General features: G+C 41.3%; 1 protein-coding gene across 1 annotated transcript in view; it reads left to right on the top strand.

The window, feature by feature from the left end:
- The window catches only part of MCTP2 (multiple C2 and transmembrane domain containing 2), a 107253-nt gene extending 98333 nt beyond the window's left edge, over positions 1 to 8920 (top strand). Inside the window, exons 20-23 of the mRNA XM_062583310.1 lie at positions 1403 to 1512; positions 3932 to 4029; positions 6322 to 6435; positions 6987 to 8920. Of these exons, the coding sequence (XP_062439294.1) occupies positions 1403 to 1512; positions 3932 to 4029; positions 6322 to 6390 (277 nt within the window). The 3' untranslated portion in view covers positions 6391 to 6435; positions 6987 to 8920. The remainder of the gene's footprint in view (positions 1 to 1402; positions 1513 to 3931; positions 4030 to 6321; positions 6436 to 6986) is intronic.
- Positions 8921 to 14698: the final 5778 nt, after the last annotated feature.

Raw genomic sequence — 14698 nt, 5'->3', positions numbered from 1 at the left:
TGTAATTTGGGAAGAATTCCATTGTAACTCAACAGTAATGTACCATTAAAAAAATTGCCACCAAAGTTTTTTTCTAAGTGACAGACTGAATTGTGCTACAGTTTCCGTCTGTCACTCTAGTTATGCAATCGTAGGGAGTTTTAATAGCTTAACTGTACTGAGCTGTTTTGCTGTTTTTTTAATTTAAGCTATGCTGATTGATAATGATGAGTCCTCTCCCACCTATCTTTACTTAATATTTAATGCATCTATTGAAGCTTAGAAGTAGTTCTTTCTCCCTCCTATTAATTTTATCTGTCAAGGGAGGTTCCGCTTATTTTATAGCTTGATGAGTACTCCACATTCATCCTTTTTTCTTCCTACTCCCCTTCCCTGAGATGTGATTAAGTTAGCAGGCAGACTGTGTGAAGCAGAGATGCCCAGACCTGTAAACCCACTTACAAACTCACGGGTGTTCATGCAACTTGGGTGCCTCAGTGTTTTGAGGGTACTGAAGAGAGAGCTTACAGGACTAGGGCACAGAAGGACAAAGTGACTTCAAAGATGCATTAGCAACAGCTGCTCATCTTATGTCCACCATAGGCTTACAGATGGGCAGTGGATGAAAGGAAGTCTTGTTTTGTGTTCGTTATTGTCTACAATGCTACAAATATCTGAATGTCTGTGATGATTGAGCCTCTTGAGTGCTCCCCTTGGGAAAACTGGTGGCATGCAGAGCTTTGGACTACTGCTAACATGCTATATCAAGATATATCTTATATGCAAAGGAGTACGTAACTGATGAAAGTAAAAAGAAATAGAGGCAAACGTATTGAGAGATATTTGTGGACTATTACTCCCCAGTGGCGTGAAGAGAGATGGCTCTTTTAGGTTTAGCGGCAGTCACAACTGCTCCGTCCCAAGTTACTAGCGGAGGTGGGTCTGGCCGCTTGCCACATTTGAGCTGTGTACTGACAAACATCCCATGTCATCTCTGCTGTGGCCCGAGCAGAGCCAGCTCGGGTGGCTGGCACCTGTGGCACGGCTGTGTCTCCAAATCAGATAATCTGCCCATGAATAATGGAGAGCTGACCAGTGAGCAGAGATGTGTGACAAGTGCGATGTGTATAAGGAGGAAAAAAAACCACAACCGGCTACACGCCTAACAACTTCTCTGAGCTCCCCTGAGAGTATCCTCTCTCTTTCCTTATCGTGATACCTGCCTCTCAGATATCTCCCTTAATCTATTATAGCATCCAGATGCAGGAATCTACTTACCTGCCTCCCAAAGGGTCTGCAATTTATAGTGTATTCAAATGCGCCGAGCACAGCGAAGAGGTCATTAAATTATTATTGAGTAACAGAGTACAGGGCAATATTCAAGAGCAGTAACATTGAGGAGAATTATTTATATTCTTTGCAGCACATTCAACTGGACGGTGCCTTTCCTCTCTGTCCTGGCCTGCTTAGTCCTGGCAGCAGCAACAGTTATTTTGTATTATATACCTTTGAGGTACATTGTTTTAATCTGGGGTAAGTACTCTATTGCTTCTCATCTGCATGCAGTAACTACAATATATATCTATAGAATGAAATCAAACAGGCTTTAAACTACATGTTGCAGACAGTCAAGTGCTATTACTTAAAAGTGGATAAACATGCTATGAGTCTCTGTTGAAACTATCTTTCTTTATTTCCCCCCTTGAGTGATCTGATGGTCTACTTTTCTTAGGATTCTTTATAAGTTTCTGACAGAAAAATATAAGTAGATAAGTTACCCAATATTCTTATTACTCTGTAAGGAAGTAATTAGCTTCCTTGTGCTGGAGCCCTCAGTTGGAAAGCAGCAGAGAGTTGACAGGAGGTGTTTGAGAAGCTCAACGAGCAAGGCCCAGACCCCAGGAGCATCCAGGTCATCAACTGCTCCTGCAATCAGAGGGTGCTGTGTGCCAAAATACCGTGTGACCCAAGAGGTCAGTCAGCCCAATGGCCTCCCAGTGAGCATCTCTTTGCATCAGGGCATGGAAAGGAGTTCCTCAGGGCTGTATAAAAGTGTATCATTTTCTTGGGATGAAGCAAAAGATGTTTTAATATGAAAAATTGCTCAACAGTCTTACGAAGATGGTCTTTTATAAAGGATGATGACATCCAAGCAGCTGAAGACTTTTCTTATCTCAAAATGGCATTCTGACATGTTTAGGGTGATGTCTTTTATCTCAGCCTCGAGGTAAAATGGCTGAAAATGTGGGGCAAGGTATCCTCACTGGATTGCTGAGGCTTGTTCCTCATGTTGCTCTGGGCACCAGAGAGCCCCCGTTGTCCTTACAAGGCTGAGGCATCTGCTGGGGTCTTTGCTCTAGGGGATGAAGAAAAAGGAGAGAATAAGAAGGGGCCGGCGTGAAAAACCAGTGTTAGAGTGGGAAGGATTTAGTCAAACAAAAAAAAAAAGAAACAACCAAACCCCCACACACAAAAAAAAAAAAAAAAAAAAAAAAAAAGAAGGACTAAAAGGGAAGGAGGGAAATTACTAGGAGGAAAAAGTTCAGTAACAAAATATTGCTGCTGCAGTATGGAGGACGTGGTGAGTACATGAAAACCCTACATCCCTTCAACATCATCTAGACTGACAGGGCCTTCAAATATGATACATGTATAACAACTACCCTGTGGCAAGGCCTCAGAAGACCTTGTGGTATTTTCTGTTTTTTAAAAATCAGGTACACAGAAAATTGTGTTGGCATTTTGCTACAAGAATGTGGCTTAAAAGCTGAATCTCATGTGAAGCAGGTACATTTCAGAGAGAAAGCGGAGAAGGCTGAAGCAGCCATCGCATTTCAAACCACTTTCAGTGAAACTCTTTAAGAGATTTTGGACAGGGGAAGGGTTGGATCAGATGTTCTATTGTATTCTTCACAGGAAAACAGTGTTTGAATTTTCTTGCTATTCTTTAAAATGTGCTGGTTGTCTTCTTTGTCCCAGTGATCCTTTGCTCTTCGACTGCACCTTCACACAGCCATGTTGCTAATTCCTGTTTTTCAGGGGAAGTAGTGATAGAGAGCTGCAACAAGGAGAGAGCTGGGAATGGGGCCCAGCTCTCATTTCCTCATCTCGGTCCACGCGAAGAGCTGGTGCTTGCTGGTGGCCGCTCCGTCCTCCCTTTCCTCGTAGGGATCAGAAGATAACCCCTTGCAAGCTCCTCACTAATATGCAAGCTGCTCTCCCAAGGACCTCTTTCCCCATGTAGGGACCTCTGACAGCTGCAGCGTAACTAACTCCGTGGAAGATACTGGGAGCACTATTGTTGCAGTTAATAAGCCAAGTTATTTGCCTTAGAAAGATCAAAATAAAATAAACCTAAGAATAAGTTTTCACAGTTTCCCACAGCATCAGATTATGGTCAGCTTGTCAACTCTGGTTCTGCAAAGAGAGGATAAGCTGTGAAACATGATGAGGAAGGGAAGTTTTTGGCAGCTTTCATTTTCAAAAGAAATGGAAGGAAAAAGAACCTTCGTGCTGCCCGGTGTCTCTGAGCCCTCCAGCTCCCGGGGCAGTGAGCAGGGGACTGTCTGCTCCTCAAGGCTAGCGTATTTAACAACAGTCTGGCCTGCAAATTCAGATACTCCCCTCACAATATACCCCCAGAATGAATGTCTGCCACAATCTTTTTTTTTCTTTTTTTTTCTTTCCTCCATTGTTGACAATAAATGATCCTCAAAGTAGATAAATATCTTTGTATAATAATGATCTCCACTTCTTCCAAGAGGCATTTGTGAATGATTCCACCTGACAGGCAACGTGTGCGTGACTTGAAGTCATAGGCGCTGTTTTCACACTAATTTTTACTTGTGAATTCTTCTTCCTTTTTCCACCTTGCCTGAACAATTTAAGGGGGGAGAGCAGGGAATAAGAAAGCGGTTGTGTTATTTTGTTTGCTTTTTTTCTTTTTTTCCAGGCATAAATAAATTTACGAAGAAGTTCAGAAATCCCTATGCCATTGACAATAATGAACTACTAGATTTCCTCTCCAGGGTACCATCTGATGTTCAAAAGGTAAGTAATGAGTGGCCACCACCAACAGAGGCAGCAAGCCGCACTCGGAGCAGCCGGGTGCTCGGCTTGGGGAATGCAATGACGGTGCGCTTTTGAGTAACAGAGATAAGCAGGAAAATCCATAAAGTGGGAGGGGTGGATGTTAGAAGACAGGGGAGCCAAAATCCTTTGTAGGAAGCGTGAGATGATCACATAAAAATTATCCTGAAAAGACCTACTTAAAAATGATCTGGAAAATCACTCAGCATGGTCACGGAACGATGGTCTCTGTCACCTTTCTGCTCTGTTATTTGTACGGAGGAAGAGGAAAAATACTCTCTTTGAGAGAGATGCCATCCAAAAGCTTTTTCTGAATTCTCCCTTTTCTCGAGATTGGGGAGGGGGTGGTGTAGGAATTATTTCGGTGACCTTGTGCTTGCCATGTTTCCCCCCGCCCTCAGCCGTCCCTCCATACCCCAGCTCCCTTGAACTCCAGTCTCCCCTTGGACAGTGCTGCTCTCCCCCTTTTCCTTAGAGAAAGCCTTGGGCTGCATATAAAATGCTCTGCAGTTGATAAGATCAATTTTCTGCCATTATGGAATTACAACTTTTAATATAACCAGAATCTCTCCTCCCTCAATATCAGTCAAGTCTCGTTTCTCTTTGTATTTTTTTTTTTTAACAGCAACACTGTATTCAGTAATCTTGCCTATCTTCCTGGAAATTCTTTGAACAATAAGTCCTTTAGAATGTCAAGATCTGTTTATTTCTCTTGGAGGAAGGAAAGTAGTCTTGCTGGGTAACAAGCCGCAAGATATAAAAGATTCTTTCTTTTGTTTTAATCAAGTGGAATCCGTGTCCCGAGGCCCTGATTCGGACGCCCTGGATCCCACTGGCGTCATACCTTCCTCTGCGAATTGTCATTCTTTCACAGCAAGGTGCTACTCACTGTGAATAAGGGGATCACAATCTAGCCTGTAGTGATTTTACTCTGTTGGAGATTGAAAAATAATTGCCTCCATGCCGTGTCGAGGCATCTGGTAGAAACAGGGTTGGAAAGGCTTATGGTGACATTTATTTCAAGAGGCCACCAGATTGGTTGATGGTTATACTAATAACTTGAGAGAAATATCTCCAGACTGGTGGGAGAGAAAAAGCTAAACAGAAATAATCATAGAGACATTAAGCTTTAGTGTATTTTTATTTTGTGATTGCTCTCATAGAGTGCACTGGATTTGCAGTGATGGTTTGCATATGCCCTTTTAATGTTTATGTTTAAAGATAAGCTGCTTTTCTATTTATGCTTTATTTAACATTTACATTTATAACATTTCCTTGAATGGTTTCTATCATTTTGGGAACCTTTGAGCTCTCTGAGGGAAATGATAACTGTTTTCTATGAGGGAAGACTGATAAAGTTCCTCGGATGGGGCAGACCTTCCTAGAGGAGTTTTGCACTAATGCTAAAAATAGTGAACCTATGTGACAGCCACACACTCATCCAGTGAAGCTCATCCCTGTCATTTCCAAAGCTTGTCCCCGTCTGCTTCATTTTATGTGCTATTAATGCATCGTCGTTTCACTTTGGTACTGCAGTGGGTTAGAAATTTCGTCTGTACTCTAGCCACTTACAACCCACGTGTGCTGGACAAAAGACAGAGCAGGAGGGAGAAAGATGGCATGCTCAGCAAAAGATTCCCACGATTTCAGTGGGAATGCTTCTGTCTAGCACAACAGACAATTTGCTCTTGGGATTAGGACATCTCTCAGTTTATCGTGCATTTTAACCGTTATATTGTACCTGAAACGGTTTTGAAAAGTGGAGGCAGCTTTGTTCAGGTTCTGTTTGGGAAAATGTTTTCCCTTTCTGAGATGGTTAAATATGCCAGCATCCCAAAGGCTATGTGCAGTTTTGACAACTGCCATGTTACTGCATATTGGGATCCACTTGAATTTTAACTTCCGAAAGAAGTTTATTAAACTTATAAGTTAATACCAGAAGAAGAAGAAAAACAACTCCCAAACCAAACCAAAACAAACTCGAAAGATCTATACTACATTGCTGAAATCAGGTAGAACCCCATGTATCTCATTAGAAAAAATCTGCTTTTAATATTTTTGTTTCAAGAAATGATGCATGACTTCTCAAATCCTTCCTGCAATTAATCCCCCATGTTCCTGTGTTTAGAAAATGATTCATTACTTTTGAACCTTCCTTAGTTTCCCTTGGTTGGTCCTCGGGGAGCCATTAACACACACTGTAGTGAGCTAGAGTTACCTAACTGCAAACGTCATGTCTATTTGTTTTTACAGGTGCAGCATGCTGAATTGAAACCATACAGCAGCTCCAGTCCCATTAGGAAGAAACGGAGCGCGCTCTAGGATGCTGAGGGATTTTGGAACGCAGCATCTCCCTCCATACTGCACGTGCGCACGCTCTTCCCTCTTCCCTTCTTTTTTTTTTTGGTTCAGAACAACACTATAATCTCTGCCCGCAGACTTTTGGTTTTTTTTCCTGAAAGATGTGGGTTTTGACACCTAAATGCCTGTCCTGGGTCATCTGTCCTTTTGGCATGGAGACCTGGCCCAGAAAGAGCAGGGTGGGATGTCTGAAGTAGCTGGTGGGGTGAGGAGCTGGCTGTGGCAGCGCTCCCTGTTTTATGTAGGAAGAGATAATTCCGCTTAGTGTAGCAGATCAGCTGAGCTGATGTGAAGAGATGCTCTGAACCAGTTTTTAACATATCCAACAGATTTACATTAAGATATGAGAGCTATTCTTTTCAGAGTTAAATCACTGTGCCTAGAAAGGTTTAAGCTCTGAATTAACGAGTCTTTGATACCCATCTTCTGTTCAAGCGGTGTACATTTTAAAAAGTTTTTTTAATCATAATTAGCAGAAAAAAAAACTAGAAGCTGCAGCAGTATCTCAATATTTCATCCAACACTTGTGGATTTTTTTTCCTTTTCTTATTAAAAAGAAAAAATCCCACCTTGCAGTTAACTCCTCAGATACTGGGATCACCGGAGATCCATTGCGGGCAATGGATGTGTCTTCTACCATGAAAGCATTAAAAGGACTTAGAAAAGCTTCACTCACTGACCTGAAAAGACTCTCTCGACTTGCTTTTTATAATTCCATCTCATCAGATATTTTAAGCATAGCTGTTGTTTTTCTGTCTAAATCCAGAGGGGTAACACTACAGCTCTAAGAGAAAAACACTTTTTAGCCTTAAAGAAACAAGTGCTTGTGCAGAAAGAGTGCCCAGTACCCGAAGAAGTGGTTCTGCAATAGCATACAGGCTTTCACCTGCTGCTGATGTCACCTTGGAGTCTCTTCTGGCAGTTCGTAAGGAAAGGATGAGAAAATGAAACCATGTGGAAACTGAGCAAGGAAGAGAAGCGAAGAAGGACCCCATTTTCTACTCTGAGCATAATGCAAGTTCTTGCTTGCTTACCCGTCATTTAACTGTTGTGCTTTTGCTTTATAAAATCTGCATAACGGGTGTTGTTTGATTGAGGAAAATCAGATCTGGAATCACACATAGGCCCGCCACTTTTAATGTGACCGTACCCTTCGGTATATTAGGCACTGTAAGGTGTGGTGAAGGTTGCTTGCCACCATGATGAGTCTTGGGCAGCAACAGAGCTGCAACTTGGTTCCTGTGGTTCCCAGACAGGCATCTCCACTAGCATCCCCTGCAGTGATTCACAGTGCAAAGAAATGGAGAAGCCAGGGAGAAAAGTAGTAACCAAAGTAACACTTTGAAAATGGTATGATCAACCATAAAACTGGAATTATTTTGCTTATGGACTGGAGATCTGAGTGGAGTCCTCCTGTGTTGTTCAGTAATGCCACCTTCTTGTGGGCCTGTTGCATGAATTTAGAGGAAAACTAAAGACCGGAGTATCTTCAACTGGATTGTTATCCAGATTCAGTGATTTTCCAAGAAGCTTATCTGTCAAAGTAACAAGATTCACCGTGCCTCTGAAGAGGCACACTTTTGTAGATTTAATTTGATAATGTGTTTTGCTCATGTAAGGCTATGTGTAGCTGTATATGAAAAGATAGAAGAAAGATTATCCTAGTTACAATCCTACAGAAATGCCTGTGTGTGCATGTGTGCATACCCATGCATATAAACACAGTTGTGTATACAGAAGGGTTCGTACATAATGTATTTATAGATGAGTATGTGGAGGGGAAATGGGTGAATATACAGATTTTAAAACCTTCAAAGAGAATGTTTATGAAAATTGCCAAAGATTCTAAAGCTTATCATGTTGTGTCTGTTCTTCTTCATATTGCATCTTTCCCGGCATGTGTCTCTGGCTGAGCCAGATCTCTGCATGATTTGATTTACTTCAAGTTAATGAAGCTGGTTGGAAAGAGCCTTGTAGAAATCATAAAATCTCCAGTAAATCTCCTACTTGTACATACAATAAATGTCCGTGGACCGCTTTTGTAAAACCAGTTTCTCAATCTTCTGTGTAAACAATGCTTCATTGTCTTGCTTCAAAGTATCATCTAGTTTGTCATCCTGTAGTCTTGTCATTTTTTTAAGGCCTGAATTCAGACATTTTTAAGCAGATATGTGAGATCTGATAATTCACTCAAGTGAAAACATTCAATTGCAGCCCAGAATTGTTTGTTTATTCAGAAGTTGGAACTAATATTTTAATAGATTTTTTTTTCCTATAGAATTTTCCACATGGCACTGATTTCTGTTCAGGAGACAGGGTGATGTCTGACTTAACGTAGGTATGCTCTGTGTTCCAGAATAATTTGTATTAGATTATTATGCTGGAGCCATACCAGCTGGAGAGCTTGGGATGGTCCAGTGCCTATTTATGTTGCAATGAGCTCTTTGTTAGGATAAATGCTGTTTGAAATGCAATAAACTTTTGAGGTTAAGCTGGTGCTTTTAATTTATCTGGATTAGGATATATGTTCCTCATGCTATAATATTCGGTATCTGACTAGGTAAGAAAGTACATCACTTGACAAACTGTGTAGCATAACAACTGGTGGCAAAGGTTACTCGAAATGGAAGCAGTACTGCTGTAGGAGATGAGGTAGGTGGTTACCCCTCTTGCCTTAAGCTCTTAGACAATCTCCTAGCCCCTATGTTTAAAAAAAATAAAAGAAGAAAAAAAAAAGAAGCCATAAGATATGTACATTTGCTCTGCACTCTCTCAACCAAACTCTTTGTTAAGATCTTAAGTTTGATTCTTAAAGTAAGAATGTTGATGCATGTCTCTGTGTCCGTTTGCTCATGTGAATTATGTGTTTTTACCTTGTCACTCTATTCAGCATATAGCGTGGAAATTATAAACTTACATTTATAATTTTGTAGTCATTTTAATGCACCTATGTGCGCATTTTTGTTCTAAACTCTCTAAGCCCAGAAGGCATTCAGAAATTTAAATCTGAGTATTTTGAATGACTGTAGATTTCAGAAACATTTGAATACATCATCAGAATATCACTAAGCATGTTGACTGCCTGTGCAGTGTGTAAATAATTGGATTTGAAGTATATGTGCAAATGAAATGTATGCTTACATTTGACTAAACATAAGCTACTGCTGAGAAGTTGGTTTATTGAATAACGAGGAATAGGACTGAGAACTGTTTCCCTATGGATCACTGTCAGGAGAACTCAGACACTGAAACACACATCACGGAAATCAAGTGAATGACTGAATAAAGTAAAGTCGGGAGAAATGTCACATGCACTTTTTTACTTTTTTTTTTTTTTCTTTTCCCTGCTGACAAAGCTTTGATTTTACCGTCAGCCATAGCAATTTGTGCCTCTGCTTTCCCCCTCAGTTTGCCATCCGTGTTGAGCTGTCCTCTTCTGAACCACCCCACAGAGCGGTGTGGAGGTCGGGCTCTGCGCTGCTGATCTGTGGCCCCTCCCCTGAGGGTGCCAGCAGGCATCCACCATCCTCTGGATTGTGGGAAAGTGCCTGTCCCATAGAAATTAGACTGCTGCTAATTTGCCACATATGAGGCAAGAGTATTAACAGCTTCCAGTACTGGGCTGTCCCACTAGAAAAGAGGGACTTGCCATTTAATTTCCTGTACTCTACATGGGGCTACCTTCTTTTTAATTTGGAGGTCCTGATCCTGTCAGCCTTTCCACAAGGGGAACTGGAGCTATTTTCCCATCAGACCAGTAGATTTGCACCAGAAAGGAATTTGGCTGCTCTGATGTATTAAGACGAAAAAAAAAAAAAAAAAAAAAAAAAAATCCACAGAATGCATTCTAATCAAACCTTAACCTTTACATTCTCAGTCCTTTAAACTAAGTTCATAGACTGTTTGGGAAATGTTAGCTTTGAGACCATAGACTCTGTTAGAAGTGAATCCTCTTCTGACTTAATATTGTTCTTGTATTTTATCTGTAAAGCTACATGTGTCAGTGCCCTGGTGCATCCACCCCTTCAGATCACACAGGGATATGATAAGAATATCTGCTCTTTAGCATCCATAAAGTTAGCAACTTAGAAGGAAGCTGAGATGCTACAAATGACTGCTGTATTGCAGATGGAGTGTTTTGGTTGTTCTCAAATTGGGAAAAGTTAAGGCAAGTGAAATTCTACCATATCTGGATAAAGATGATTTATCATTGGGGTAGACCCCCAGTAGCAGCAACAATTACATCGTTCTAAGGAAGATGTGGTCAAAAAATAAGGTTCGTGATTACTGTAAATATCTACAGCCTGTTAAAATAATGTTAGAGTGCTTTCTTTTGATGCTTTGACTTAGTGCAGCATTCCAAAAGAGTATAGAAGGTTGTTTCACTTTGAATAAATTATTTGTGCTGTTTTGACATGAATCATGAAACTGAGCATGGGGAAGCAGGCGGCAGCGTTCAGGCCTCAGTCTGCAGAACAGCAGCAGCACCTGGGCAGGCATAGCTTCAAGTTCTCGATGTGGCTTTAACCTGAGGGCTGATGATTCTAGTTAAATTTTATGTAGAGGAACATTGCTAGTCTGTTCCTGGGTGTTGGATTGAACACCTGCAATTTCGCTCTTGGCTGAACAAGGGAATGTGTGTCTTGCATAGAGGAAGAAAGTATGAGCTGGAAGACATGCTGGCTTAAAATTCATTTGAGCCATTTCCCAGTGCAAACCAGCCTTCTAGCCCCTTGAGGACTCCCTTGCAGAAGGAGAGTAGGGCAGGCTCATGGACTGGGCACATACGTCTGGTTCTGGATCTTCCAAGGCCAACCATGATCAGATTGGATGGTGAACAGATTGCCCCTCGCACCAGTGATCACTGGCTGCTGGAATGGCTCCAGGAAGCCATGTGTTCAGCTGGCATACGTGGCCTTCAGTCTGAGAAGGGAGGATAAGATACTGGGCTTTGATGAAACGATGGGTACGTGGGTGGAAATGAGAAGGGAACTTGTGCTCTAGGGATGGCCTAGCTAGGGATTCTCCTCTTCACCTTGTTTGTTGGAATCAAATTTCTATCAGATGAATGAATGCATTTTCTGCTCTTAATCTCTGCATTTTTGATGAGTTACTTCTGCCTCTCACTAGAAGGAATATTGTATTTTTAACTGTCATCTACCAACTGGAGATGATAAAACCTAAAGACTTGGGATTTACACTTCCAAATGCACATTCAGGCTATATTCCTCTTCAGTTCTGAAGGGACGTGCGGATAAAATGGTGCTGGATCCAAACTCTTCCAGACAAATGCAAAGCTTGCTCAGCAATATTGTTACAAAGATACTGATTGCCTCAAAGATACTGATAAATATTTCAGCTGTATCCTGAGGGGTACCTATAGGGGTAAGTGGGTAAGTCGACTGGGGTTTTATCCTAGAGATGCTTACACTTCATCCCTGCAGTGGAAATGATTCTTTAAGGAGATCTCCTGAAGAGAAGCAAAAGAAAATGCATTATTTTTATTTCTGGAGTGAATGCTAGCTCCCTCTTCCCATCCAGCTACTGTATATGGAAGATGGGATTTAGGAGCTCTTCAGTATCTCTCTATCATGTAGGGAAACTACTTTCAAGAGTGTAGAAAAAACATGTTATTTACTAGCTCACTGCTGCCACCTCTGAAGATACAGTAAATCTGTAGCCTTCATTTTTAAGTGGAGATGCACTGTGGAAAGAGCGTATCCTCCCACTGACAGGAAAAGACTTTAAGTCTCATTGACTTATGTACTAAATTTTGCTTTGATCACGACCCTCTGATTTCTCTCTTCACCTTCTGTCTGCCTGTGACCCACCTGAGTGAGCCTCCAGGGCAGCACAGCAAGCCACTATGTTAGAAGGAAGTCTAGAAAAAAAAAAGGTATCTCCCTCCATCTCCGGCAATAGATGACTTTACTGAAAGTCAATGCCATTCTCTTGCATTTATCACTGCCACTCTTGCTCTGCATATTTTTGGTATTCGCCATGCATTGTTAGCGGTGATTGTCATGTAATTAAATCACTGCTCATCACAAGAGCCTATTTTTATGCTGAGATAAGCATCAGAAGTCTGCTGCAGCATCCCCCAGATCAATAAAGATGTTCCCTGTAGGATTACAAATAGTCTGGGGTTGTGCAGGGCACTAGAATTAATTAGGAATGATTTCTCTTTTTCTTTCTTCTTTCAATACATTTTTAATTGTTTATCCATTTTCGATGGGCTTGTTTTTAACTCTGCCATGGTGCCCAGATGCTTCTGTTCAGACCTTTTGAGTATGATATATCAATTTGGGCAATGCTATTTGCTCTAAGCACTCACTGTTATCATTATCTTTCTATAGTCACATGTGACTATCACTTCAAAACGTGTTTCTGAATGAGATATTTGCATCATGGGCTTTGCACTTGAACTTACTGTTAAATAGGTTCATGAAGTGGCAGGACTTAGAGATCCAAATAAGGTACATAACCCTCAAGCCCTGTCCTGAAGATTTGCTGTTTTGATTGGACAGGACAGAGCAAGTAGAAAGACTCGAGGCATTTGCTGAGGAAGCATTTGCCCAAGGTCACAGAAGAAGTCTGTGGTGGAAGAAGGACTAGCTCTGAGGTGTCCTGTTTCCAGGCAGTTTTGGAGTGTGCTTTTCCCAAGTGCCTCTTTTAAAGTTTTTTCTTTTAAAACTATTTTTTTTATTTATTTATTTTTACTAGGTAACTAGTATTACGGAGACATTTGGGAACTTATTCTGGAAGAGAAATGATTCTGTTACCTTTTCCTTGAGTCAAGAGGTAGTTGGTACCTGGTGAAAATTGTAGTAAAAGACCAGAACTGAGTCTATGGATTTCCGAGATGCTTAAGGACAGTACTAACAGCGTTTCCTTTAAAACAGATTTAGATGTGGGACGTTCAATAAATTTGCGTGTTGTTATCCTCAGTGTTTGAGAAATGGAAAGAGGCCCAAATCTCAGACCAGTATTACCTTTGAAGATTGGTCTTGTTTTGATATTGTATGCTGTCTGCACTTTACATCTTTAAAAACCTGCTTCTTGCATATGGATTGTCAATCAAGCAAACATTTCAAAATCTAGTTGGGCGTATTGTAGGCCTGTTTAACTGTGGGTGTGAGACATCATTCAAGAGAATAACACCAGAATGCTCTAGTTTATTTTGGTTTATACTTTCCTGTTCTCAGTTGTCCACTTTCTTTAGCACTGTTTTTAAATTTTTCTCTTACTTTCAATTTCCTGCTGAAGTGGTTTTATCAGCCTCCATTGGATATTGATCCAACATCAGGATCCTCCACTGCTTGCCCTTACCTGCTGAACTGTGAGTATGATGAGGAGGCCAGCATTAGCCACAGCCTGGTGTATGGGAGGTAAGAGCTAGTAAAGGTTGTAACTGGATCGTAACAGGTTGGATTATTCAGAAGAGTTCTTTTTTTATATATATATAAAAAATGCTAACCAATACAAGCTGCATTCACAAGTGTCTGGTTAGGAGCAGAGTAGCCATAAGCATTCTGCTGAAATTATGTAATGCTGATATGCTGCACAAATGCAGACTGTGACCTTCTGCATACAACACTGTAGTAAGAGGGGAGTTCGTGGGCCATTTCTGAGAGCAGGGTGGTGGTGTCCGTAAATGCGTGAGGCAGAGGGAAGATGAAGGCTTTTGTCTTCACTGGTCATTGGTCAGGCAGCTGAATGCTATGTCCTTTGCAGCCAGCATCACCAAGGATGGAAGGAGCTTCTTCAGCTGCACCAGTGAGGGTCCTTGCTCTCCTGAAGGCACTGGGAAAACCTAAGTTCCTTTTAGGGAACAGGAGCACTGTAAAGATTCCTGTAGGGAAAAATAGCTATTTCTCAACATGAAAAAGAAATTAGTAGTTCAGTGTTTTGCACTTGCATTACTGTACTAAAATGCTGTTCTTCTTGAGCTATAGCTGAAGTGCACTGATACCAAACTCCCACTGAGCTCAAAGGCTTTGGTTCAGTGACTGCCTCTATAAGATGGATAAATAGTGGCCAAATCTGCTGCTGGCGCACCTAAAGTAGAGAAGATAGTGATGTTTTGGATGGGCTTGCTTAAACATTCTCAGTAACATAGTGCTCCTTGAAAAAGATTCTTTTAATTGAGCCATACCCAGTGCCAAACAAGGAAGGAGGAGCAGATATTGTAGTAAGCAGCTCTGACGTGGGCATGTACACGCAGTATGCCAGGCTAGCTTGGAAAGAAGGCTTTTAGTCTGCTCTCCAT

The sequence above is a fragment of the Rhea pennata genome, chromosome 10 (assembly GCF_028389875.1).
Source record: "Rhea pennata isolate bPtePen1 chromosome 10, bPtePen1.pri, whole genome shotgun sequence".
Classification (NCBI taxonomy): domain Eukaryota; kingdom Metazoa; phylum Chordata; class Aves; order Rheiformes; family Rheidae; genus Rhea; species Rhea pennata.
The sequence above is the reverse complement of the archived record's forward strand: the minus strand, read 5'-3'. Positions and strand labels throughout refer to the sequence as shown.